This window comes from Salmo salar, chromosome ssa10, assembly GCF_905237065.1.
Source record: "Salmo salar chromosome ssa10, Ssal_v3.1, whole genome shotgun sequence".
NCBI classification, from domain to species: Eukaryota; Metazoa; Chordata; class Actinopteri; order Salmoniformes; family Salmonidae; genus Salmo; species Salmo salar.
The window spans coordinates 19,911,464-19,938,576 of NC_059451.1; the positions used below are offsets into that span (position 1 = coordinate 19,911,464).

A 27,113-nucleotide genomic window follows, 5' to 3' on the forward strand; every position below is an offset into this window, starting at 1 on the left:
ACTGGCACAACTTATCGTCATGCACTAACAGCAAATGCAACAATATAGCAGTTCAGTTGTTCCCTGTTACTTTCGCTGATTTACACATTCTGGTGCGCTCTTATAGTGATTAACTTTGTGCTGAAAATGTGTGAAATGCGGAACAGCCCAACGAGCCCAGTCCTGCACAGAGTCAGCAGTTCCCCTGCACTGCCAAAATCAAACAGCAATACGACAGGACACGGCAGGCTAACTGCAGGATAGAGAGCTATGAGTCAAGTACTGCACCATATCAATAACAGCCCAGCTGGAACAAACGACATACGGTCTATCTAACTTCAGACAGACAGTATTCTTGAAGAGATAATGGTAAGTCCTCTAATGTATGGGTTGGCTCTGTGTCTGGGCATCATGCAGTCTTTTTTCTTACTGTATGGGAGATTTCTGTACAGTAACCTTAAAGATGTGCTACAGTAGCCTAGTGCCGTACAGTGCAGATGATGAGAGGATCAAGGAGTATGGTCAGGTTATTTGTTTACAATGTGGTCAGCAGCATATTTCCATGTTCCTGTTATAGGCAATTAAAATGTATAATATTGCAGAGGTGTCTGTAAAGGAACTTGCTGCAATAACAACCATTTATTACATGAATGCTATTAGTGTTTATATATTTATATCTAAACATATGGGGGCGGGGCTCTGACATTCCCACTGGGCAAAACCGTATTTTTATTTTCCACGTCATTTCAACCCCACAAAAATATATGTTGAATCAACATGGAAAACGGATTGGATTTCAAAAAAGTAATATAAGAGAATTTCGTATTTCTTTCAATCAACTTTTAACCTAAAGGGTGACATCTTGGTTGAATTCACTCACGTTACTTAAGAACGCAACCAAACGTAAATCAAAACTAAATGTTGAACTGACATCTGTGCCTAGTGGGTTGTCTCCATACAGGTGTAGACTAAAGTTGCACTTTAATCCAAAATACACCCCCCCTGTGTGATACCATTTCTGAAGAACTTTATTGAGCAGCTACAGCTCCTCACCCTTTCTCATGGAATTCTAACATAGGCTGGTGCCAAGGGAGCAAACATTACAGGCTCCTTTCCCTTGTTGCTATGACATGGCAAACTGCCATCACCTACCACTGCATGATGTAGCAGCTGATGTCATAGTAATACCAATTTACAATACACTCTTATCCAGAGTGACCTGCAGTAGTGAGTGCATACATTTTTGTACTGGTCCCCCATGGGAATCAAACCCACAATCCTGGTGTTACAAGCACAATGCCCTACCAACTGACCCACACCTACCCTAAACTACATGCAATGGATGGCAGAGTAGTGTAAGGAAAATAACTTCACCCTCAACGTCAACAAAACAAAGAAGGTGATGGTGGACTACAGGAGACCAGATAGCGCACGCCACCATCCACATCAACGGGCCGCAGTGGAGAGGGTCAAAAGCTTCAAGTTCCTCGGCGTGCACATTACTTAGGACCTGAAATGGTCTCTTGACTCCCTTAATACCGACAGCATGATGAAGAAGGCGCAACAGCGCCTCTTCAACCTCAGGAGGCTGAAGAAATTAATCTTCAACTCTAAGACCCTCACAAACTTCTACAGATGTACTGTTGAGAGCATTCTGTCGGGCTGTATGACTGCCTGGTATGGCAACTTCACAGCCCGCAACTGCAGGGCTCTCCAGAGGGTGGTGCGATCAGCCCAACTCATCATTGGGGGCACACTGCCTGCCCTCCAGGACACCTAGAGCACCCAGTGTCACAGAAAGGCCAAGAAGATCATCAACGACAGCCACGGCCTGTTCACACCGCTACCATCTAGAAGGCGGAGACAGTACAGGTGCATCAAAGCTGGGGCCGAGAGACTGATAATCAGCTTCTATATCCAGGTCATCAGACTGTTAAACAGTCATCACTAGCTGGCCTCCGCCCAGTATCCTGCCCTGAACCTTAGACACTGTCACTAGCCGGCTACCACCCGGTACTCTACCCTGCACCTTCTTCAGGCTAGGGTCCTTTTTTTCTCAATTTCCGCCTGACTGACGTGCCCAAAGTCAACTGCCTGTTACTCAGGCCTAGAAGCTAGGATATGCATACAATTGGTACCATTCAAGCACTTTGAAGCACTTTGAAGTTTGTAGAAATGTTAAAATAATGTATGAGACTATAACACAATTGAAATGTTAGGAGAAAATCCAAAGAAAACATATTTTCTTTTTTTGAGAGCCCATGCTCTTACAATGGAATGCATAGGGGCATATGCAATTCCAGCTCCCAGATTGCAATTTCTATGGCTTCCACTAGATGTCACAGTCTTTGTTCAAGGTTTCAGGCTTGTAACTTGAATAATGAAGAAGAAATATGAGTTTTAGTATGACGACACCAGTTTGGAAATCTGTGTTATACTTCTTTCCTTATGAAATATTATAGTTTAATTAAATTTTAGGGTACCTGAGGAATAAATAGAAACTTATTTTGACTTGTTGAAACAAAGTTTAGGTGTAGTTTTTAGGATTACTCAAATCGACGGCGCCAACTAAATGTACTTTTTGGGATATAAAGAAGGATTTTATCTAACAAAACATTACATTTAAGTCATTTAGCAGACGCTCTTATCCAGAGCGACTTACAAAATGGTGCATTCACCTTATGATATCCAGTGGAACAACCACTTTACAATAGTGCATCTAAATCTTTTAAGGGGGGGGGGGTTAGAAGGATTACTTTATCCTATCCTAGGTATTCCTTAAAGAGGTGGGGTTTCAGGTGTCTCCGGAAGGTGGTGATTGACTCCGCTGTCCTGGCGTCGTGAGGGAGCTTGTTCCACCATTGGGGTGCCAGAGCAGCGAACAGTTTTGACTGGGCTGAGCGGGAACTGTGCTTCCTCAGAGGTAGGGGGGCCAGCAGGCCAGTGGTGGATGAACGCAGTGCCCTTGTTTGGGTGTAGGGCCTGATCAGAGCCTGAAAGGTATGGAGGTGCCGTTCCCTTCACAGCTCCGTAGGCAATCACCATGGTCTTGTAGCGGATGCGAGCTTCAACTGGAAGCCAGTGGAGAGAGCGGAGGAGCGGGGTGACGTGAGAGAATTTGGGAAGGTTGAACACCAGACGGGCTGCGGCGTTCTGGATGAGTTGTAGGGGTTTAATGGCACAGGCAGGGAGCCCAGCCAACAGCGAGTTGCAGTAATCCAGACGGGAGATGACAAGTGCCTGGATTAGGACCTGCGCCGCTTCCTGTGTGAGGCAGGGTCGTACTCTGCGAATGTTGTAGAGCATGAACCTACAGGATCGGGTCACCGCCTTGATGTTAGTGGAGAACGACAGGGTGTTGTCCAGGATCACGCCAAGGTTCTTAGCACTCTGGGAGGAGGACACAAGGGAGTTGTCAACCGTGATGGCGAGATCATGGAACGGGCAGTCCTTCCCCGGGAGGAAGAGCAGCTCCGTCTTGCCGAGGTTCAGCTTGAGCTGGTGATCCGTCATCCACACTGATATGTCTGACAGACATGCAGAGATGCGATTCGCCGCCTGGTTATCAGAAGGGGGAAAGGAGAAGATTAATTGTGTGTCGTCTGCATAGCAATGATAGGAGAGACCATGTGAGGATATGACAGAGCCAAGTGACTTGGTGTATAGCGAGAATAGGAGAGGGCCTAGAACAGAGCCCTGGGGGACACCAGTGGTGAGAGCGCATGGTGCGGAGACAGATTCTCGCCACGCCACCTGGTAGGAGCGACCTGTCAGGTAGGACGCAATCCAAGCGTGGGCCGCGCCGGAGATGCCCAACTCAGAGAGGGTGGAGAGGAGGATCTGATGGTTCACAGTATCAAAGGCAGCAGATAGGTCTATATTATTTTTATTATTTTTTTTTTGAGAGAGATAGCAGGAGAGCTGGCCAAGGACGGCACGTTCAAGAGTTTTGGAGAGAAAAGAAAGAAGGGATACTGGTCTGTAGTTGTTGACATCGGAGGGATCGAGTGTAGGTTTTTTTCAGAAGGGGTGCAACTCTCGCTCTCTTGAAGACGGAAGGGACGTAGCCAGCGGTCAAGGATGAGTTGATGAGCGAGATGAGGAAGGGGAGAAGGTCTCCGGAAATGGTCTGGAGAAGAGAGGAGGGGATAGGGTCAAGTGGGCAGGTTGTTGGGTGGCCGGCCGTCACAAGACGCGAGATTTCATCTGGAGAGAGAGGGGAGAAAGAGGTCAAAGCACAGGGTAGGGCAGTGTGAGCAGGACCAGCGGTGTCGGTTGACTTAGCAAACGAGGATCGGATATCGTCAACCTTCTTTTCAAAATGGTTGACGAAGTCATCCGCAGAGAGGGAGGAGGGGGGGGGGGGAGGAGGATTCAGGAGGGAGGAGAAGGTAGCAAAGAGCTTCCTAGGGTTAGAGGCAGATGCTTGGAATTTAGAGTGGTAGAAAGTGGCTTTAGCAGCAGAGACAGAAGAGGAGAATGTAGAGAGGAGTGAGTGAAAGGATGCCAGGTCCGCAGGGAGGCGAGTTTTCCTCCATTTCCGCTCGGCTGCCCGGAGCCTTGTTCTGTGAGCTCGTAGTGAGTCGTCGAGCCACGGAGCAGGAGGGGAGGACCGAGCCGGCCTGGAGGATAGGGGACAGAGAAAATCAAAGGATGCAGAAAGGGAGGAGAGGAGGGTTGAGGAGGCAGAATCAGGAGATAGGTTGGAGAAGGTTTGAGCAGAGGGAAGAGATGATAGGATGGAAGAGGAGAGAGTAGCGGGAGACACTACATGTTGTAGCTGGGACCCTTTGGATTGCAAATCAGAGGAAGATTTTCAAAAAGTAAGTGAATATTTAATCGCTATATGTAAATTTATGAAACCTGTGCTGGTTGAAAAATATTTTGATTTGGGGCGCCGTCCTCAAACAATCGCATGGCATGCTTTCGCTGTAAAGCCTATTGTAAATCGGACAATGCAGTTAGATTAACAAGAATTTAAGCTTTTAACCAATATAAGACACTTGTATGTACCTAAATGTTTAATATCCATAATTTTTATGATTATTTATTTGAATCGCGGCCCTCCAATTTTACCGGAAGCTGTCGACAGGGGTCCCGCTGGCAGGACGCCCAGTCCTAAGACTAGAGACTGCCGCTCTATGTACAAAGTATCATTGAACACTAATCACTTTAATAATGTTTACATACTGTTTTACCCACTTTATAGATACAGATGAAGTCGGAAGTTTACATACACTTAGGTTGGAGTCATTAAAACTTGTTTTTCAACCACTCCACATTAAAACTCGTTTTTCAACCACTCCACAAATTTCTTGTTAACAATCTATAGTTTTGGCAAGTCGGTTAGGACATCTACTTTGTGCACGACACAAGTTATTTTTGCTAAAATTGTTTACAGACAGATTATTTCACTGTATCACAATTCCAGTGGGTCAGAAGTTTACATACACTAAGTTGACTGTGCCTTTAAATAGATTACCTGTGGTTCTATATCAAGGCCTGCCTTCAAACTCAGTGTCTCTTTGCTTGACATCATGGGAAAATCTAAAGAAATCAGCCCAAAAAAATTGTAGACCTCCACAAGTCTGGTTCATCCTTGGGAGCAATTTCCAAACGCCTGAAGGTACCACGTTCATCTGTACAAACAATAGTACGCAAGTATAAACACCATAGCCGTCATACCGCTCAGGAAGGAGACGCGTTCTGTCTCCTAGAGATTAACGTACTTTGTTTGCGAAAAGTGCAAATCAATCCCAGAACAACAGCAAAGGACCTTGTGAAGATGCTGGAGGAAACAGGTACAAAATATCTATATCCACAGTAAAACGAGTCCTATATCGACATAACCTGAAAGGCCGCTCAGCAAGGAAGAAGCCACTGCTCCAAAACCACCATAAAAAAGCCAGACTACGGTTTGCAACTGCACATGGGGTCAAAGATTGTACTTTTTGGAGAAATGTCCTCTGGTCTGATGAAACAAAAATAGAACTGTTTGGCCATAATGACCATTATGTTTGGAGGGAAAAGGGGGAGGAATGCAAGCCGAAGAACACCATCCCAACCGTGAAGCACAGGGGTGGCAGCATCATGTTGTGGAGGTGCTTTGCTGCAGGAGGGACTGGTGCACTTCACAAAATAAATGGCTTCATGAGGTAGGAAAATGATGTGGATATATTGAAGCAACGTCCCAAGACATCAGTCAGGAAGTTAAAGCTTGGTCGCAAATGGGTCTTCCAAATGGACAATGACCCCAAGCATACTTCCAAAGTTGTGGCAAAATGACTTAAGGACAACAAAGTCAAGGTATTTGCGTGGCCATCACAAAGCCCTGACCTCACTCCTATAGAAAATGTGTGGGCAGAACTGAAAAAGTGTGTGTGAGGAAGGAGGCATACAAACCTGACCCAGTTACACCAGCTCTATCAGGAGGAATGGGCCAAAATTCACCCAACTTATTGTGGGAAGCTTGTGGAAGGCTACCCGAAACGTTTGACCCAAGTTCAACAATTTAAAGGCAATGCTACCAAATACTAATTGAGTGTATGTAAACTTCTGACCCACTGGGAATGTGATGAAAGAAATAAAAGCTTAAATAAATAATTCTCTCTACTATTATTCTGACATTTCACAGTCTTAAAATAAAGTGGTGATCTTAACTGAGCTAAGATAGGGAATTTTTACTAGGATTAAATGTCAGGAATTGTGAAGAACGGAGTTTAAATGTATTTGGCTAAGGTTTACGTAAACTTCGACTTCAACTGTATTCTAGTCATGGCTCATCCTATATAACTACTAGAGGTCGACTGATTATGATTTTTCAATGCCGATACCGATGCTGATTATTGGAGGACCAAAAAAAGCCGATACCGATTAATCGGACGATTTTTTAATTTATTTATTTGTAATAATGACAATTACAACAATACTGAATTAACACTTATTTTAACTTAATATAATACATCAATAAAATCAATTTAGCCTCAAATAAATAATGAAACATGTTCAATTTGGTTTAAATAATGCAAAAACAAAGTGTTGGAGAAGAAAGTAAAAGTGCAATATGTGCCATGTAAGAAAGCTAACGTTTAAGTTCCTTGCTCAGAACATGAGAACATATGAAAGCTGGTGGTTCCTTTTAACATGAGTCTTCAATATTCCCAGGTAAGATGTTTTAGGTTGTAGTTATTATAGGAATTATAGGACTATTTCTCTCTATACGATTTGTATTTCATATACCTTTGACTATTGGATGTTCTTATAGGCACTTTAGTATTGCCAGTGTAACAGTATAGCTTCCGTCCCTCTCCTCGCTCCTACCTGGGCTCAAACCAGGAACACATCGACAACAGCCACCCTCGAAGCAGCGTTACCCATGCAGAGCAAGGGGAACAACTACTCCAAGTCTCAGAGCGAGTGACGTTTGAAACGCTATTAGCGCGCACCCGCTAACTAGCTAGCCATTTCACATCGGTTTCACCAGCCTAATCTTGGGAGTTGACAGGCTTGAAGTCATAAACAGCGCAATGCATTGCGAAGGGCTGCTGGCAAACGCACGAAAGTGCTGTTTGAATGAATGCTTACAAGCCTGCTGCTGCCTACCATCGCTCAGTCAGACTGCTCTATCAAATCATAGACTTAATTATAACATAATAACACACAGAAATATGAGCCTTAGGTCATTAATATGGTAGAATCCGTAAACTATCATCTCAAAAACAAAACGTTTTTTCTGTCAGTGAAATACGGAACCGTTCCGTATTTTATCTAATGGGTGGCATCCCTAAGTCTAAATATTCCTGTTACATTGCACAACCTTTAATGTTATGTCATAATTACGTAAAATACTGGCAAATTAGTTCGCAACGAGCCAGGCGGCCCAAACTGTTGCATATACCCTGACTCTGCGTGCAATGAACGCAAAATGACACAATTTCACCTGGTTAATATTGCCTGCTAACCTGGATTTCTTTTAGCTAAATATGCAGGTTTAAAAATATATTCTTCTGTGTATTGATTTTAAGAAAGGCATTGATGTTTATGGTTAGGTACAGTTGTGCAACGATTGTGCTTTTTTCGCAAATGCACTTTTGTTAAATCATCCCCCAGCGAAGTCGGCTGTCTTTGTTAGGAAGAAATAGCCTTCACAGTTCGCAACGAGCCAGGCGGCCCAAACTGCTGCATATACCCTGACTCTGTTTGCAAGAGAAGTGACACATTTTCCCTAGTTAAAATAAATTAATGTTAGCAGGCAATATTAACTAAATATGCAGGTTTAAAAATATATACTTGTGTATTGATTTTAAGAAAGACATTGATGTTTATGGTTGAGCAACGTGTTCCACATCGATTATATGCAACGCAGGACAGGCTAGATAAACTAGTAATATCATCAACCATGTGTAGTTAACTAGTGATTATTATTGATTGATTGTTTTTTATAAGATACGTTTAATGCTAGCTAGCAACTTACCTTGGATTCTTACTGCATTCGCGTAACAGGCAGGCTCCTCGTGGAGTGCAATGTAAAGCAGGTGGTTAGAGCGTTGGACTAGTTAACCGTAAGGTTGCAAGATTGAATCCCCAAGCTGACAAGGTAAAAATCTGTCGTTCTGCTCCTGAACAAGGCAGTTAACCCACAGTTCCTTGGCCGTCATTGAAAATAAGAATGTGTTCTTAACTGACTTGCCGAGTTAAATAAAGGTCTAAAAAAACAAAACAAAACAACAAAAAAAATCGGCCAAATCGGCGTCCCAAAATACCGATTTCCGATTGTTATGAAAACTTGAAATCGGCCCTAATTAATCGGCCATTCCGATTAATCGGTCGACCTCTAATAACTACTGCTGTACACACCTTTTCTATTCACATACTGTCTATACACACTTTTCATATACACATATATTTACACTGAACAAAAATATAAAAGCAACATGTCCCATGTTTCATGAGCTGAAATAAAAGATCTCTGAAATTTTCCATATGCACAAAAAGATAATTTCTGTAAAAATGTTGTGCACATTCTCCTTTGCCAAATACATTTTACCTTTATTTAACTAGGCAAGTCAGTTAAGAACAGATTCTTATTTTTGATGACGGCCTAGGAACTGCCTTGTTCAGGGAGAGAATGACAGATTTTTACTTTGTCAGCTCGGGGATTTGATTTTGCAACCTTTCGGTTACTAGTCCAATGCTCTAACCACTAGGCTACCTAGTGGACAAGTGTGGCATGTCAAGAAGCTGATTAAACAGCATGATCATTACACAGGCGCACCTTGTACTGGGGACAATAAAGGCCACTCTAAAATGGGCAGTTTTGTCACACAACACAAAGCTACAGATTTCTCAAATTTTGAGGGAGCATGCAATTGGCATGCTGACTGCAGGAATGTCCACCTGAGCTGTTGCCAGAGAATTGAATGTTAAACAATGTACATTAGCAATAAGTCCGGCCTCACATCCGCAGACCATGTGGAATGGCGTTGTGTGAGTGAGCGGTTTGCTGATGTCAATGTTGTGAACAGAGTGTCCCGTGGTGGTGGGTTTATTCAATGGGCAGGCATAAACTACGGACAATGAACACAATTGCATTTTATTGATGGCAATTTGAATGCACAGAGACACCATGACGAGATCCTGAGGCCCATTGTTGTGCCTTTCATCTGCCGCCATCACCTCATGTTTCAGCATGATAATGCATGGCCCCATGTTGCAAGGATCTGTACACAATTCCTGGAAGCTGAAAATGTCCCAGTTCTTCCATGGCCTGCATACTCACCAGACATGTCACCACTCATTGAGCATGTTTGGGATGCTCTGGATTGACGTGTATGACAGAGCGTTCCAGTCCCAACAATATTCAGCAACTTCACACAGCCATTGAAGAGGACTGGGCCAATATTCCACAATCAACAGCCTGATCAACTCTATGCAAAGGAGATGTGTCATGCTGCATGAGGCAAATTGTGGCCATACCAGATACCGACTGGTTTTCTGATCCACGCCCCTACTTTTTTAAGGTATCTGTGACCAAAAGATGTATATCTGTCATGTGAAATCCATTGATTAGGGCCTAATGAATTTTTTTTCAATTGACTGATTATGAACTGTAACTCAGTAAAATCTTGTTCCATTTATATTTTTGTTCAGTGTAGAAATAGATCATGCCTCTCCCTAAACAGCAGGAAGCAGATTGTACGGTAAACTTCCCAACCAGTTCTTGACTATGGTGACACCGTTTATCGGAATGCAGCAACCACTACTCTTTAATCTTTGGATGCTGTCTACCATAGCTGTATATATTTTAGACTCGGTCATGTTTTTTTACTGTGTATTTAAATACTGTAATATTTCTACTAATGTACATTGCAATTTACTTACATACACTTTTTATACACCGCTTATTTATATACTGAATTAATGACATAACTCACTCTAATATACTGCTGTACATATCATTTTTAGTATACTGCCACACCTTGACCTGAGAGAGTCGTTTTTCTCTGTTTGGTTAGGTCAGGGTGTGACATGGGGTGGGCATTCTATGCGTTGTATGTCTATGTTGTTTTTTCTTGATTGGCCGAGTATGGTTTCCAATCAGAGGCAGCTGTCATTCGTTGTCTCTGATTGGGAATCATACTTAGGCAGCCCTTTTTCCCACAGTCAGTTGTGGTGATCTTGTCTTTGTGTTGCATGTGTTTGCACGCATAGCTTTTCGTTCGTTGTATTGTTTTTTCTGGTTCACATTTAAAACAAAGTATGATGAGCCTAACTCACGCTGTGCCTTGGTCTACCTTTTACGACGGACGTTACATATACAGTGCCTTTGGAATGTATTCAGACACCTTGACTTTTCCCACATTTTGTTACGTTATAGCCTTATTCTAAAATGTATTAAATAGTTTTCCCCTTCATCAATCTACACACATAATGATTTTTAGAAATTGTTGCTAATTTATAAAAAATTTAAAAATGAAATATTATATTTACATAAGTATTCAGACCTTTTACTCAGTACTTTGTTGAAGTACCTTTGGCAGCAATTACAACATCGAGTCTTCTTGGGTATGACGCTACAAGCTTGGCACACCTGTATTTGCGGAGTTTCTCCCATTCTTCTCTGCAGATCCTGTCAAGCTCTGTCAGGTTGGATGGGGTCCGTTGCTGCACAGCTATTTTCAGGTCTCTCCAGAGATGTTTGATCAGGTTAAAGTTTGGGCTCTGGTTGGACCACACAAGGACATTCAGAGACTTGTCCTGAAGCCACTCCTGCATTGTCTTGGCTGTGTGCAGGTTTTCATCAAGGATCTCTCTATACTACCCCCATCTATCTTCAGAGCTCATGCTACTAGGTGACCTAAACTGGGACATGCTTAACACCCCAGCCATCCTACAATCCAAGCTTGACGCCCTCAATCTCACACAAATTATTAATGAACCCACCAGGTACCACCCCAAAGCCATAAACACTGGCACCCTCATAGATATCATCCTAACCAATTTGCCCTCTAAATACACCTCTGCTGTTTTCAACCAAGATCTCAGCGATCACTGCCTCATTGCCGGCATCCGTAATGGGTCTACGGTCATACGACCTCCACTCATCACTGTCAAACGCTCCCTGAAACATTTCAGTGAGCAGGCCTTTCTAATCGACCTGGCCCTGGTATCCTGGAAGGATATTGACCTCATCCCGTCAGTAGAGGATGACTGGTTATTTTTTTTAAATGCCTTCCTCACCATCTTAAATAAGCATGCCCCATTCAAGAAATTTAGAACCAGGAACAGATATAGCCCTTGGTTCTCCCCAGACCTGTCTGCCCTTAACCAACACAAAAACATCCTATGGCGTTCTGCATTAGCATCAAACAGCCCCCGTGATATGCAACTTTTCAGGGAAGTTAGAAACCAATATACACAGGCAGTTAGAAAAGCTAAGGCTAGCTTTTTCAAGCAGAAATTTGCTTCCTGCAACAAAAATTCAAAAAAGTTCTGGGACATTGTAAAGTCCATGGAGAATAAGAACACCTCCTCCCAACTGCCCACTGCACTGAGGATAGGAAACTCTGTCACCACCGATAAACCCACTACAATTGAGAATTTCAATAAGCATTTTTCTACGGCTGGCCATGCTTTCCACCTGGCTACCCCTACTGAAGTCAACAGCACTGCACCCCCCACAGCTACTCGCCCAAGCCTTCCCCATTTCTCCTTCTCCCAAATCCATTCAGCTGATGTTCTGAAAGAGCTGCAAAATCTGGACCCCTACAAATCAGCCGGGCTAGACAATCTGGACCCTTTCTTTCTAAAATTATCTGCCGAAATTATTGCAACCCCTATTACTAGCCTGTTCAACCTCTCTTTCGTGTCGTCAGAGATTCCCATAGATTGGAAAGCAGCTGCTGTCATCCCCCTCTTCAAAGGAGGGGACACTCTTGACCCAAATTGCTGTAGACCTATATCCATCCTACCCTGCCTTTCTAAGGTCTTCGAAAGCCAAGTCAACAAACAGATTACCGACCATTTCGAATCCCATCGCACCTGGTCCGCTATGCAATCTGGTTTCAGAGCTGGTCATGGGTGCACCTCAGCCTCGCTCAAGGTCCTAAATGATATCGTAACCGCCATCGATAAGAAACAATACTGTGCTGCCGTTTTCATTGACCTGGCCAAAGCTTTCGACTCTGTCAATCACCACATCCTCATCGGCAGACTCAATAGCCTTGGTTTCTCTAATGATTGCATAGCCTGGTTCACCAACTACTTCTCTGATAGAGTTCAGTGTGTCAAATCGGAGGGCCTGTTGTCCGGACCTCTGGCAGTCTCTATGGGCGTGCCACAGGGTTCAATTCTTGGGCCGACTCTTTTCTCTGTATACATCAATGATGTCGCTCTTGCTGCTGGTGAGTCTCTGATCCACCTCTACGCAGACGACACCATTCTGTATACTTCTGGCCCTTCTTTGGACACTGTTAACAACCCTCCAGACGAGCTTCAATGCCATACAGCTCTTCTTCCGTCACCTCCAACTGCTCCTAAATACAAGTAAAACTAAATGCATGCTCTTCAACCGATCGCTGCCTGCACCTGCCTGCCTGTCCTGCATCACTACTCTGGACGGTTCTGACTTAGAATATGTGGACAACTACAAATACCTAGGTGTCAGGTTAGACTGTAAACTCTCCTTCCAGACTCACATCAAACATCTCCAATCCAAAGTTAAATCAAGAATTGGCTTCCTATTTCGCAACAAAGCATCCTTCACTCATGCTGCCAAACATATCCTCGTAAAACTGACCATCCTACCGATCCTCGACTTTGGCGATGTCATTTACAAAATAGCCTCCAATACCCTACTCAACAAACTGGATGCAGTCGATCACAGTGCCATCTATTTTGTCACCAAAGCCCCATATACTACCCTCCACTGCGACCTGTAATCGTTGCCAAACCCACTGGCTCCAGGTCATCTACAAGACCCTGCTAGGTAAAGTCCCCCCTTATCTCCGCTCACTGGTCACCATAGCAGCACCCACCTGTAGCACGCACTCCAGCAGGTATATCTCTCTGGTCACCCCCAAAGCCAATTCCTCCTTTGGCCCTCTCTCCTTCTAGTTCTCTGCTGCCAATGACTGGAACGAACTACAAAAATCTCTGAAACTGGAAACACTTATCTCCCTCACTAGCTTTAAGCACCAGCTGTCAGAGCAGCTCACAGATCACTGCACCTGTACATAGCCCATCTATAGTTTAGCCCAAACAATCTACCTCTTCCTCTACCATATTTATTTATTTTATTTTGCTCCTTTGCACCCCATTATCTCTATTTCTACTTTGCACTTTCTTCTACTACAAATCTACCATTCCAGTGTTTTACTTGCTATATTGTATTTACTTTGCCACCATGGACTTTTTTGCCTTTACCTCCCTTATCTCACCTCATTTGCTCACATTGTACATAGACTTTTTTTTCTACTGTATTATTGACTGTATATTTGTTTTACTCCATGTGTAACTCTGTGTTGTTGTATGTTGTCGAACTGCTTTGCTTTACCTTGGCCAGGTCGCAATTGTAAATGAGAACTTGTTCTCAACTTGCCTACCTGGTTAAATAAAGGTGAAATAAATCAAATAAAATACTTTGCTCCCTTCATCTTTGCCTCGATCCTGACTAGTCTCCCACTCCCTGCCACTGAAAAACATCCCCACAGCATGCTGCCACCACCATGCTTCACCGTAGGGATGGTGCCAGGTTTTCTCCAGACATGAAACTTGGCATTCAGGCCAAAGAGTTCAATCTTGGTTTCATCAGACCAGAGAATCTTGTTTCTCATGGTCTGAGAGTCTTTAGGTGCCTTTTGGCAAACTCCAAGCGGGCTGTCATGTTTGGCTGGGCGGCCAGCTCTAGGAAGAGTCTTGGTGGTTCCGAACTTCTTCTATTTAAGATTCAAATCAAAGTTTATTTGTCACATGCGCCGAATACAACAGGTGTAGCGTACTTACAGGCTTTAACCAATAGTGCAAAAAAGGTGTTGGGTGAACAATAGGTAAGTAAAGAAATAAAACAACAGTAAGAAGACAGGCTATATACAGTAGCGAGGCTATAAAAGTAGCGAGGCTACATACAGACACCGGTTAGTCAGGCTGATTGAGGTAGTATGTACATGTAGATATGGTTAAAGTGACTTTGCATATATGATGAACTGAGTGTAGCAGTAGCGTAAAAAAGGGGTTGGCGGGTGGGTGGTGGGACACAATGCAGATAGCCTGGTTAGCCAATGTGCGGGAGCACTGGTTGGTCGGGCCAATTGAGGTAGTATGTACATGAATGTACAGTTAAAGTAAAGGGGTGGCTGGGATCTTTGACAATTTTTAGGGCCTTCCTCTGACACCGCCTGGAGGCCATTGTGTTCTTGGGGATCTTCAATGCTGCAGCACATGTTTTAGTACCCTTCTCCAGATCTCAGCCTCGACACAATCCTGTCTCGGAGCTCTACGGACAATTCCTTCGACCTCATGGCTTGGTTTTTGCTCTGACATGCACTGTCAACTGTGGGACCTTATATAGACAGGTGTGTGCCTTTCCAAATCATGTCCAATCAATTGAATTTACCAAGTTGGTGAAACATCTCAAGGATAATCTATGGAAACAGGATAAACCTGAGATCAATTTTGAGTCTCACAGCAAAGGGTCTGAATACCTATGTAAATAAGGTATTTCTAAAAACCTGTTTTCACTTTGTCATTATGGGGTATTGTGTGTAGATTGCTCAGGAATTTGTTTAAATTAATCCATTTTAGAATAAGGCTGTAACGTAACAAAATGTGGAAAAAGTCAAGGGGTCTGAATAGTTTCCGAAGGCACCGTATCTTGTGTAAATTCATCCGATGTATGTATAGATTTAATTTGGATTAATGTTACATTGCTATTTGGGTTGTTAATTAGTTTCCTTCCGACATTTCTTGATTGACATTATACTCCATTGTTAGGCGCTAGTAACGTAAGCTTTTCACTGCACCTGCTCTAACATTGGTAAACTGTGTATGTGACCAATAAACTTTAATTTGATTTGTTTATAGGCTAGCCATATTAGAGCTTAGGAATGGCTAGCAGCACCATTGGATACTCCATAACTGGAACTTCACTGATTGGTCCTTCTCTGCCTCCCTTGCAGCTCTCCTCACAGCACCTGTCCTTGGGGACAGTGACCTGCTTGGTCCTAATCTTTGGCCTCTGTGTGACCTCCCTCCCTACCGATGCCGAGAAGGGAAGGAGGAAAGTTGTTCATGTACTCGGTAAGATCTCTCCTTCTCTCTATCCCCATCCCACACACGTTGCATCATTGTAATGAGAATGTTTTTTTTTACGTTCCAAGGGGAGAATAAAAGAGCAGCTGTCTGGGTTTCAAAATAAGTGAGTTGCCAAACTTTATCTCTCCTCCAGGATTATTGGCAGTCAACTGTAGAAAATTGAATTTCTGTTTCATGTAGAATGAGGTAGGAGTCATGTTATCAGTAAAATGTGGCTAAATTCCATCCGCTTCGTATTCAAGCAGATGTTGATTTGGACTCTTAGAACAGTCTCTATCAACGCTGTGAAGAAGCTGTGTTCAGCCTGATTGGGAACTTGCTGATGCTGTACTGGCAACCAGCTACAATATCACCTTGTTATCATCACCTGTCCTTCTTAATTATAATGTTATTATGATGTTACAAACCGTATGCCTCCACCTGGATACATCTCTATTCACGCCTGAAATCCCAACCTAGATTTATGTTTCAATGTATTCTGTAAACAGGTCTCAAAGCTCAGCGGTCGGTTACAAACATTTCAGAGTGCAGAGTTCCCAGCTCACAGTCATTATAAGCAGCTGTCATGGCTAATTGTAGGCTTTGTGATCTGTTCACAATAAGCAGACTCTTAGAATGAGAATCAGTCAGCTGTGTTGCTCAGTAACCCTCAGAGAAGAGCACTGTCACAAAGCCTAGGAGACGGCCTGGCTGCCAATGACGCAAACCAGAGCTGCTTGTACATTCCATTTCAAATAAAGTTGTCTCCTACCCACTGCTCTCATTCACTACCCCTCACAAATCTGAGACAACTGGGTAGGTGTAAGTTATAGCTCCCCCTACGCGTCATATTGATTTCCAATCCTGTTAGATTTGCGAAGTGGAGTGAACACGGGTGTAGATGTGGGTAGTCAAACACTTTCTGGAATGAAACACAGCTAAGGCCTTGGGAATTCAGCTCGCCTCAAAAGAACTGTGATGTAATAGGCAGTGCCAGTGACACAGAACAAGGCATGCTGGGACCTGGTGCTGATGATGAAACACACGTCTCTCAGGTGACATGTCTCCTCAGCCCATTGGCCCCCATAGGGGAAACAACAAGCTATCTAATTATATACACTTTCACCATCATAACCTTCTAACTAAAGTTTGGGTGGTTCCCATAACTTTAACAGTAATAATGTCCCTATATACTGTAGATCATCACACTATGAGAAAATCCTCCTTTTAAAAGTAAATTACTGGTGCATCAGATCATTGATAAACAAACTGTAAGTCCCCCACAACCTTCCCTGACCTGACCATTCCTGTTCCTCTACTCCCCCTCTCTGCGTCCAGAGGATGACACCGGGGCAGTGATCGTTCAGACCGCCCCTGGTAAAGTGATCACCCACCGGGGAGGCTCCATCACCCTGCCCTGCCGCTACCACCACGAACCCGAGAGCTCTGACCCCAACCGCATCCGCATCAAGTGGACCAAGGTGACGGACGCGCTGGTGTTTGAGGATGTGTTCGTGGCATTGGGCCTCCAGCAGAGGTTGTTCGGGTCGTACCGGGGTCGTGTGTCCCTGGAGCAAAATGGACCGGGGGATGCCTCGGTCATCATCCACAACGTCACCTTGGAGGACTACGGACGCTACGAGTGTGAGGTTACCAACGACATGGAGGACGATACGGGATTCGTCAACCTCGATCTTGAAGGTCAGAGGTTAAGGTTGAAGGGTTAAGGGTTAGATGGGTTCAGAGCCATGTATTTAGAGAGTTGAGCCACCTTTTAGAATGTTAAATATTGTTCTAATTCTAGACATACAGTTACATAGCATTATTTACCAGGTTTCTGAACACCCCAGCCATGAGCTGTTCACTTCCTTACCAACAGGCTCAGAGACAGTTTCTATCTACAAGCCATCAGACTGCTGAACACTGGACTGACCACCTGCTCTGATTCTCCACACCTTAGCACACACACACACACATACTCATTCTAAACATTATACTTCCCATGTAATGTTAATCCTTAAGTCTATTGATGCACCCGTGCGTCAATCTAAGTAATATCATTTAAAAAAACGATCAAAATCCATCAGTTTAAGCTAGAGACATGCGTCTCAATCCACCGCATCCACCTACACTACCGTTCAAAAGTTTGGGGTCACTTAGAAATGTCCTTGTTTTCCATGAAAACATACATGAAATGAGTTGCAAAATGAATAGGAAATATAGTCAAGACATTGACAAGGTTATAAATAATGATTTCTAATTGAAATAATAATTGTGTCCTTCAAACTTTGCTTTCGTCAAAGAATCCTCCATTTACAGAAATTACAGCCTTGCGGACCTTTGGCATTCTAGTTGTTAATTTGTTGAGGTAATCTGAAGAGATTTCACCCCATGCAAGTTGGATTGGCTTGTTGGGCACTTCTTACGTACGGTCAAGCTGCTCCCACAACAGCTCAATAGGGGTGAGATCCGGTGACTGTGCGGGCCACTCCATTATAGACAGATTACCAGCTGACTGCTTCTTCCCTAAATAGTTATTGCATAGTTTGGAGCTGTGCTTTGCAAAATGGAGTGATAGCCTTCCTTCATCATCATCCCTTTTACCGTGTACAAATCTCCCACTTTACCACCACCAAAGCACCCCCAGACCATCACATTGCCTCTACCATGCTTGACAGATGGCATCAAGCACTCCTCCAGCATCTTTTCATTTTTTCTGAGTCTCATAAATGTTCTTCTTTGTGATCCGAACACCTCAAACTTAGATTTCTGTCCATAACTTTTTTCCAGTCTTCCTCTGTCCAGTGTCTGTGTTCTTTTGCCCATCTTAATATTTTATTTTTATTGGTCAGTCTGAGATATGGCTTTTTCTTTGCAACTCTGCCTAGAAGGCCAGCATCCCGGAGTCGCCTCTTCACTTTTGACGTTAAGACTGGTGTTTTGCGGGTACTATTTAATGAGGCTGCCAGTTGAGGACTTGTGAGTCGTCTGTTTCCCAAACTAGACACTCTAATGTACTTGTCCTCTTGCTCAGTTGTGCACCAGGGCCTTCCAATCTTCTATTCTGGTTAGAGCCAGTTTGCGCAGTTCTGTGAAGGGAGTAGTACACAGCGTTGTACGAGATCTTCAGTTTCTTGGCAATTTCTCGCATGGAATAGCCTTAATTTCTCAGAACAAGAATAGACTGACGAGTTTCAGAAGAAAGTTCTTTGTTTCTGGCCATTTTGAGGCTGTAATCGAACCCACAAATGCTGATGCTCCAGATAGTCAACTAGTCTAAAGAAGGCCAGATTTATTGCTTCTTTAATCAACACAAAACAGTTTTCAGCTGTGCTAACATAATTGCAAAAGGGTTTTCTAATGATCAATTGGCCTTTGAAAATGATACATTTGGATTAGCTAACACAACGTGCCATTGGAACACAGGAGTGATGGTTGCTGATAATGGGCCTCTGTGCGTCTATGTAGATATTCCATAAAAAATCTGCCGTTTCCAGCTACAATAGTAATTTACAACATTAACAATGTCTACACTGTATTTGATGTTATGTTAATGGACAACAAAATTGCTTTTCTTTCAAAAACAAGGACATTTCTAAGTGACCCTAAACTTTTGAACGGTAGTGTATGTCGGCTTTCCGCATCTGCGGTGGAAGGTGGCCGAGCTACAGCAGTGTTTTTCAGACCATGAGACATCCCGAAATTGGGTCTTCTCACAAAAAGTCTGTAGCGTCCAAACGGTTTGGCCTACAAACGAATATGACCACTCTGTGGTGGTCATACTCTCATTTGAAGGTCACGGGACTCGTGTGAAGGTTAGCCAAACAAATTAATGAAAGTATGTAGGTAGTTTTGTGCCGACAAAAATAAGGGGTTAAATATGTGTCCAAAAAAAACTAAAATATATCCTGAGTTTTCTTATCTCCTAGATATAGAACAGACACTTCAAAACCAAATTCCCTATGATTTTTTTGGGACTGTCTTTTTTGCATTTATGAATGTGTTATTCAGTGTGTTTCTATGGGCTATAGTAGTAAAGGGCAAATTCAATATTCTATCAAATAATATATATTTTTATACCTAAAGGGAAATTCAAAATAAAATAGATAAATAATCCATGTTATGACCATCTTAAAAAAAATCCATATGTTATCTTAGTAGAACTTGTCCTCATAGCTCAGTATCTCTCTCTCTCTTTCCCCCAGGTGTGGTGTTCCCCTACTATCCCCGGGTGGGGCGCTACAAGCTCAACTACCACCAGGCTGAGGACGTGTGTAAGGAGCAGGATGCCATCCTGGCCTCCCATGCCCAGCTCCACAAGGCCTGGCTGGATGGACTGGACTGGTGCAACGCTGGCTGGCTGGAGGACGGCTCCGTCCAGTACCCCATCTCCCACCCCCGGGACCAGTGTGGCCGCAAGGACACCCCTGCAGGGGTACGCAACTACGGCTACAGACACAAAGAGGATGAGCGATATGATGCCTTCTGTTTCACCTCCAACCTCAATGGTGAGTGTGGGATGTGTGGGCTTTCTTTCCTTGAACAGATGAGATATGTGAACATTGATAGGTGATGTGTAGATTCCCCAGATATCTTTCCACCATATTGCCTCTGACTATACAGTGTTTTCGGGTCTGTGTGGATGAAGCATGTAAATTTTGATGGGGCAATAAAACAGAAAACAAAGTGGGATGCATGCTAGCAAAGCCACTACACAACATAAAACTAAACAATACGTGAATTGCACTATAACGGTGACAAACGGTGCCCACAAACTGTTAGGGTCTGCATAAAGCTGTCCCAACAGCAGAGTCCCAACAGCAGTCCCAGCATCTTACCACTGCTACACGTGGCTATCAGCTGGGCCTTGTCTGGCAGTGAAACAGTTCTTTCAGCCTCATTTACTGCCTTTTAAAAAAAACATAGCTGGCTGACTTGCTTAAACAAATGTGGTTTCTAATGACAATTGAGATGAACAAATTATGGCATAAGGGGACGACAAGCAGATAAGAGGCAATTCTTAATTTTGATTAAGACATTAATGAGCGAGCCCTGTACACCAAGTCAGAACCTTAGGAATAATAAAGGGGGCATATAAGCAGACAATGAAAGCTCTTACAACATTCAATTACATTTCTCTAAAACAGGTTATAGGCTACATGTGCACCACCAAGTCAGAACAGTAGGCGAAATTAAGAGGGGTAAATAGACCAAATTATTAGGGTGAGGCACATGGGCTACTAACAGCTTACTACACAACATACACTTAGTATTACTTTCTTGGCTACAGTATACATATCTCCCTGGCATATTACATAATTTATGCAGCAGCATACAATACATTTTTGGACACCTTGTTGTGCTGTGCTCACTTGAACAGGAAGGTGACACGGTGGTCCTTCGTGGGCAAAATTTGTCATCAAAGTCTGGCATTCTCTGGATTTATGGTGTTTTCAAGACAACTGGGAACTTGGAAAAAAACAAGGTCGAATCATGATGACGTCATTGATCTTCAGGTCGCAGCTCTAGAAAGAGACCTGAGTTCCCGATTTACAATTCCGTGTTGGATGACCGTTCAAAACTTATTTCCCAGTCGGAGCTCGTTTTTTCGGGAATTCCCAGTTGTCTTGAACTCACTGAAGTTAACAGTTGTTTTGGGCGATGCAAAAAAATCATGGTTCATTGACAGCATGGCCAATGTTGAATGTTTATCATTTTAAACTCGGAAAAGAGACACTTAATTCCAGATTTAGGACCACACAGCCACTCCACTGAATAGCAGGCTAGTGATTGCTTTCTAATGCTTGCAGTTAGCCACTGTCACTGATTACTTCCAAACCACTCATTGTTTAATTTGTGATTTCCAACTTGTTGTGTAATGTTTATGTCCAATGGCCGATGAGCACCGATACGTTTTATCTATAATTTCTCTTCATTATTTGTCTTCATATGACAAGGATTAAAAAGGATTTGCCAGTAGATTGTTGACTTGATTCATGATGATGACTGCAAGCTAAGATTTTGAAAGTATGATGTTGACTTGATCAGTCCAATCAAAGCTACTGTAGACATAATGTGAATTGACGTCATTTTATCTGTGAGCCTTCTTGGATGGGCACTTCTAATGTAACTCTATGGCAGCACCCAAGGGCCTTGAATTTTTTTAGGTCTACCTTTAGACTTGGCGGTGATGTACTGTCCCCACGAGTGACAGAACACTGAGCTAATCATGGCGCAACTACACTGCATGCACAATTATTAGGCAAGTGAGTATTCTGATCTTATCATTATTTCTATTCACATTTTCGAACTCCAAACCATATAAACTTGAATGCTTATTGGATTTAATCATTTTCAGGTGATATGTATTTGTGTAATGAGGGAGGGTGTGGCGAAAGTGAATAACACCTTATATCAAGGTGTGCATAATTATTAGGCAGCCTCATTACCTCAGGTAAAATGGGCCAAAAAAGAGATTTAACTGACACTGAAAAGCCAAAAATGTAAAATGCCTTTCAGACGGATGCGACACTCTTTAAATAGCTAAACTATTGAGGCGTGACCACCGGACAATCAAACGTTTTGTTGCGAACAGTCAACTGGGGCGCAGAAAACGGATGGGGAAGAAAAGGCGCAAATTAACTGCAAAAGACTTGAGAAGAATTAAACGTCAAACTACCAGGAACCCATTATCCTCCAGTGCCACCGTATTCCAGAACTGCAACCTACCTGGAGTGTTCAAAAGTACAAGGTGTCAAGTGCTCAGAGACATGGCCAAGGTCAAGAAGACTGAAACAAGACCACCACTGAATAAGATTCACAAGTTGAAGCGTCAAGATTGGGCAAAGAAATACCTGAAGACAGATTTTTCAAAGGTTTTATGGACAGGTGAAATGAAAGTGACTATTGATGGACCAAATGGATGGGCCCGTGGCTGGATCAGTAATGGACACAGGGCACCACTTTGAGTCAGGTGCCAGGAAGGTGAAGGAGGGGTACTGGCATGGGCTGCTATCATTGAGGATGAGGTAGTTGGACCTTTTCGGGTTGAAGATGGACTGAAACTCAACTCCCAAACCTACTGCCAGTTTCTGGAAGATTCTTTCATCAAACAGTGGTACAGGAAGAAGTCCTCAGCATTCTAGAAGGCCAAGATCTTTATGAGACAATGCTCCGTCACATGCATCCAAGTACTCCACTGCTTGGCTAGCCAGCAAGGGCCTCAAAGATGCCTGAATAACGACCTGGCCCCCTTCTTCACCTGACTTAAATCCTATTGAGAACTTGTGGGCCCTTCTCAAACGTGAGATTTACAGTGAGGGAAGACAATACACCTCTTTGAACAGCATTTGGGAGGCTGTGGTTTCTGCTTCAGCAAAAATTGATCGTGAACAGATCAAGAAACTGACAGACTCCATGGATGGAAGGCTCATGGCAGTTCTTGAAAATAAGGGTGGCTATATTGGTCACTGAATACACGCAGTGTAGAGAACATTACCAATACCTACGCTCCGTTTTTTCCGCTGGCTGCACCACCACCACAGAAAGCACTGAGCTAGGCTGAAACACCTGTATTTTGGAGCTGCCTTACTCAAGAAAGCAAAAAAGAGACCATGTTTGTATGTGGCTTTATTAACAATAATTTTTTTAACGTTGTTTGCAAACTGATATGTGACACGTGTTATTTCCCCACAATTTTTGGGAGTTATTTGTATATTTATTTTTTAGATTTTGCTAAAAATGTGGGGCTCAAAAACAAAAAATGTGGGGCTCCCACCTCCCCTGAATGATGGGTCGTCACTGGTAAGGAGACTAGGCGAGGTGTATTGCGATGCAGCCAGAGAGTCCACAGTGGGAAGAGGGGCATGTCTCTGATCTCTGCACCGTGATCCCCTAAGCCCGAGGCCATCGGATTTGGTTCAGTCCCTGTTTTGATTCTGCCCTCTTAAAAGGGCCACAGCGTCTAATGATATTCTTTATTGAACATTAAAGCAAAATAGTCCTTTTTGCCAAGAGCTGAACTATCTGAGCTAGAGAAGAGAACAACACACTAGCCGTAGTCGAACTTTAACCTGGTACTTCATAGTGGAGACCTAACAGTCTCTTCATTGCCTCCCCAGTGAGTTAATTACAGTCAACAGACAACAGACAGTCTGGCCTGAAATGTGGGCTATCTTCAGGAGCGATGGTGGGTGATACTGTTGCACTGACCAGCTGGAAGATATTTACCCAGTAGCCCTTGGGGAATTATAAGACAATATTACTCCCTAACAGGCAGCAGCCACATAAATAAACGGAAACAAGACTGCTGTCAGCCATTCTGTGGTAGAAAATGACCCTATGTTTTCTAGGTTAGCTTGTTCATCCCTCGCTGTAAAAACTTAACTCGGCTTCATTTCTACAATCATGATCCCATAACTGTAAATGCTTCTGGCGAGAAGTCTTCCTAGAGCAAGATGAAATTAGAACTGTAAGTATTTTACAGTAATTTTGAGCGAGAGCACTGTCCACCGCCGCTGCATGCTGTTCGATTTTGAGTGGCTGCCCAGACGGATGTTTGGTTTTTGAGATTCGGAACACATTCTGCAGGCAAGGGATCAAACTGTTCTGGTCTATGAGAACTCATAATCTCTCCCCTAAGGGTGTCTGCTGCTCTTATTTCATGTGGTTCTCTCTCTATCTCCTTCTCTCTTTCTTTCCCTCACACCCCTGACAATTTATCTTTCTCACCCTCTGTCTCACTCCTTTCACTCCCCTCCCCTCCCCTCCCCTACCCTCCCCTCCACTCACTCACTCACTCACTCACTCACTCACTCACTCACTCACTCACTCACTCACTCACTCACTCACTCACTCACTCACTCACTCACTCACTCACTCACTCACTCACTCACTCACTCACTCACTCACTCACTCACTCACTCACTCACTCACTCACTCACTCACTCACTCACTCACTCACTCTCACACACACACACACTCTCACACACACACACACACACTCTCACACACACACACAAACTTCTCTCCCCCCTCTCCCCTCCTCTCTCCTCCAGGTAAGGTGTATTTCCTGAAGCGCTTTAAGAAGGTGAATTATTCTGAAGCAGTGAAGGCGTGCGTTCGTGATGGCTCCGTGGTGGCCAAGACGGGCCAGCTCTATGCTGCCTGGAAGATCCAGCTGCTGGACCGCTGTGAAGCTGGCTGGCTGGAGGATGCAAGCATCCGCTACCCCATCGTCAACCCACGTACCCGCTGCGGAGGGCCCCAACCGGGGGTCCGCCACCTGGGCTTCCCTGACTTGAAGTTCCGCATCTACGGGGTCTACTGCTTTCGCAAGAATGAAGAGAGTGTTAATGGTGATGTGGTGAAGTCGACCCAGGGCCCAAGGAAGAGCAACAAGGACATCCCCATGAACACCACCTCCACCAGAACTATCTAGAGAGAGAGAGAGAGACAGAGGAGGGTTAAGATCACTGCCTGTACAACATAGCTCCATCCATTGCTTTAACTAAACAACATGGATAAACATCACTGACAACACATGCTAATTAGCAGGATTCACCAGAAAGGGAAAGTAACTGCTTTGTTCAAAAAGGGGCGGAATATTTATCTCTGGGATTTCTCCTGTCTGGTGTTAAACGAGGTGCCAGTTTGTTGAGAGCATTCTGTGCGCCTTTCACTGTCTCAGAGAGGCTTAGCTAGTAACTGCAGCTGATCATAATTTCTCAGGCACATCAAGATTGGAAAGCCTTTCATTAAATAACTCCATAGTTGACTATGTGTCTATTGGAGGCATGGAGATAGGCCACATGCATGATGGGGTCTCAGACTCCACAGTGTGTTCTGGTCTCAATGTGGCTTCATTTCCAGAGAAAAAGGCCCTTTGCGAGAGGCACTCGACTTCGAGCAGTGCCAGCCAGAGAGAGTCATATTAATTAGTGTGCAGTACAGACAGAGACAGAAAGACAGAGATAATTTACTATGTCTGTCTGAGTGTAATGAATGTAGCACATTAAGAGATCCTCTCCCTCAGAGGCCTGATTAGCAGAGACTGATGATGAGCTTTAAAGCAGACTACTAATGCCTGATCAATCTGTGAATGTTGCCAGTTGCCAGCATGATGCCCAAGCTTTGCCTGGCATGGCGGGGCACTGCTCAGAGGTGCCCTTTGAGTTTACCGCGCCCCCAGTCGCCTGCCTCTGGGCACAAACTGGTTGAATCAATGATGTTTCCACGTCATTTCAACAAAAATATGTAATGTGATGATGTTGAATCAACGTGAAAACTGGTTAGATTTGCAAAAAGTAATCAACGTAAGGGAATTCCGTCTTTTTTTCACCCAATTTTGAACTTAAATCCAATGATGTGACATTTTGTGTTTATTTCACGTTGAATTAACGTTAGTTGACAACTCAACCAAATGTAAATCAAAACTAGACATTGAAATGGTGTCTGTGCCGAGTGAGCAGTTGCCATGTTTGGGTAGAGCCAATTATTAAACGTTATTCACCTCAGTAACTAACTAAGTACTGGCATGCCATACCAGAGCTCAATAAACATAGTAGTGAATATTGCACTTAGATATACTTTATGACGAAATGGTTAGTCTATAGCAAGCATGTTATACCTGGATGCGATTTTAGTATCTGGGGCTGAAGCTGAACTAACTGAACTATGTTATAGCTGCTTTAATAGCTGCTTAATTACCTCATATTTCTATGCAGCCATGGCTATCGATTGCACTCTTTGTTCAATTGTGAAATAGCGCGAGATTTTAACTGTATTGGTCATTATCTCGATGCATGAATGTATCTATAGTTAGGGCTATATGCTGATGCTGTGCTACAAAAGTAACAAATGAGATCTTGACAATGTTGTTAAAAATGTTTGATTCTGTGATATTCTGTCTTTGCATTTTCATCATCTCTACTGTGATATCCTAATAAACAAAACTAAATGAGACTGTATCAGTCGTCTTGAAGTGTTTGTTTCTGAGCAGCACTAGAGTGCAGGCTTTAGTGGAACAACACTTTGTGCACTGCCAACACAACAAAAGTGACAATGTCATTTCCATAGCAACAGTCTTAACGAACCCAAATCAAGTTCAAGGCAAACTGATAACATGAAATAATCATTCTGCTAATTGATACACTTGAGTAAAGCAAATTGGAATGATTGAGTGAGCTGTAGCTACATCCTCGACAGCATAACCACGTTTGTTGAAACATTTGTTAAAGACACATTCAAATGCCATGAAGACATATTGTGAGTATTTAAAAAAACAATCATTAGAACAGTGTTCATCAGCCATATCAATCTCTGCTATGAATTATAAGTCTACCGGC

At 43.4% G+C, this 27,113-nt stretch overlaps 1 protein-coding gene across 1 annotated transcript; it reads left to right on the top strand.

The window, feature by feature from the left end:
- Positions 1-173: 173 nt before the first annotated feature.
- Positions 174-26,735, top strand: LOC106613724 (hyaluronan and proteoglycan link protein 4). The gene is made up of 5 exons (XM_014216276.2): positions 174-348; positions 15,654-15,774; positions 17,107-17,469; positions 19,974-20,276; positions 24,825-26,735. Exons 1-5 carry the CDS (start codon positions 346-348, stop codon positions 25,205-25,207), a joined length of 1,173 nt encoding a protein of 390 aa, XP_014071751.2. The 5' UTR covers positions 174-345; the 3' UTR covers positions 25,208-26,735.
- The last annotated feature ends 378 nt before the right edge of the window (positions 26,736-27,113 follow it).

Bases quoted from the DNA above. Each gene is read 5' to 3' on its own strand.
- LOC106613724 (XM_014216276.2), top strand. The intron at 15,775-17,106 runs GTAAGATCTCTC...CTCTGCGTCCAG, and splicing joins GAAAGTTGTTCATGTACTCG to AGGATGACACCGGGGCAGTG. The intron at 17,470-19,973 runs GTCAGAGGTTAA...TCTTTCCCCCAG, and splicing joins CGTCAACCTCGATCTTGAAG to GTGTGGTGTTCCCCTACTAT.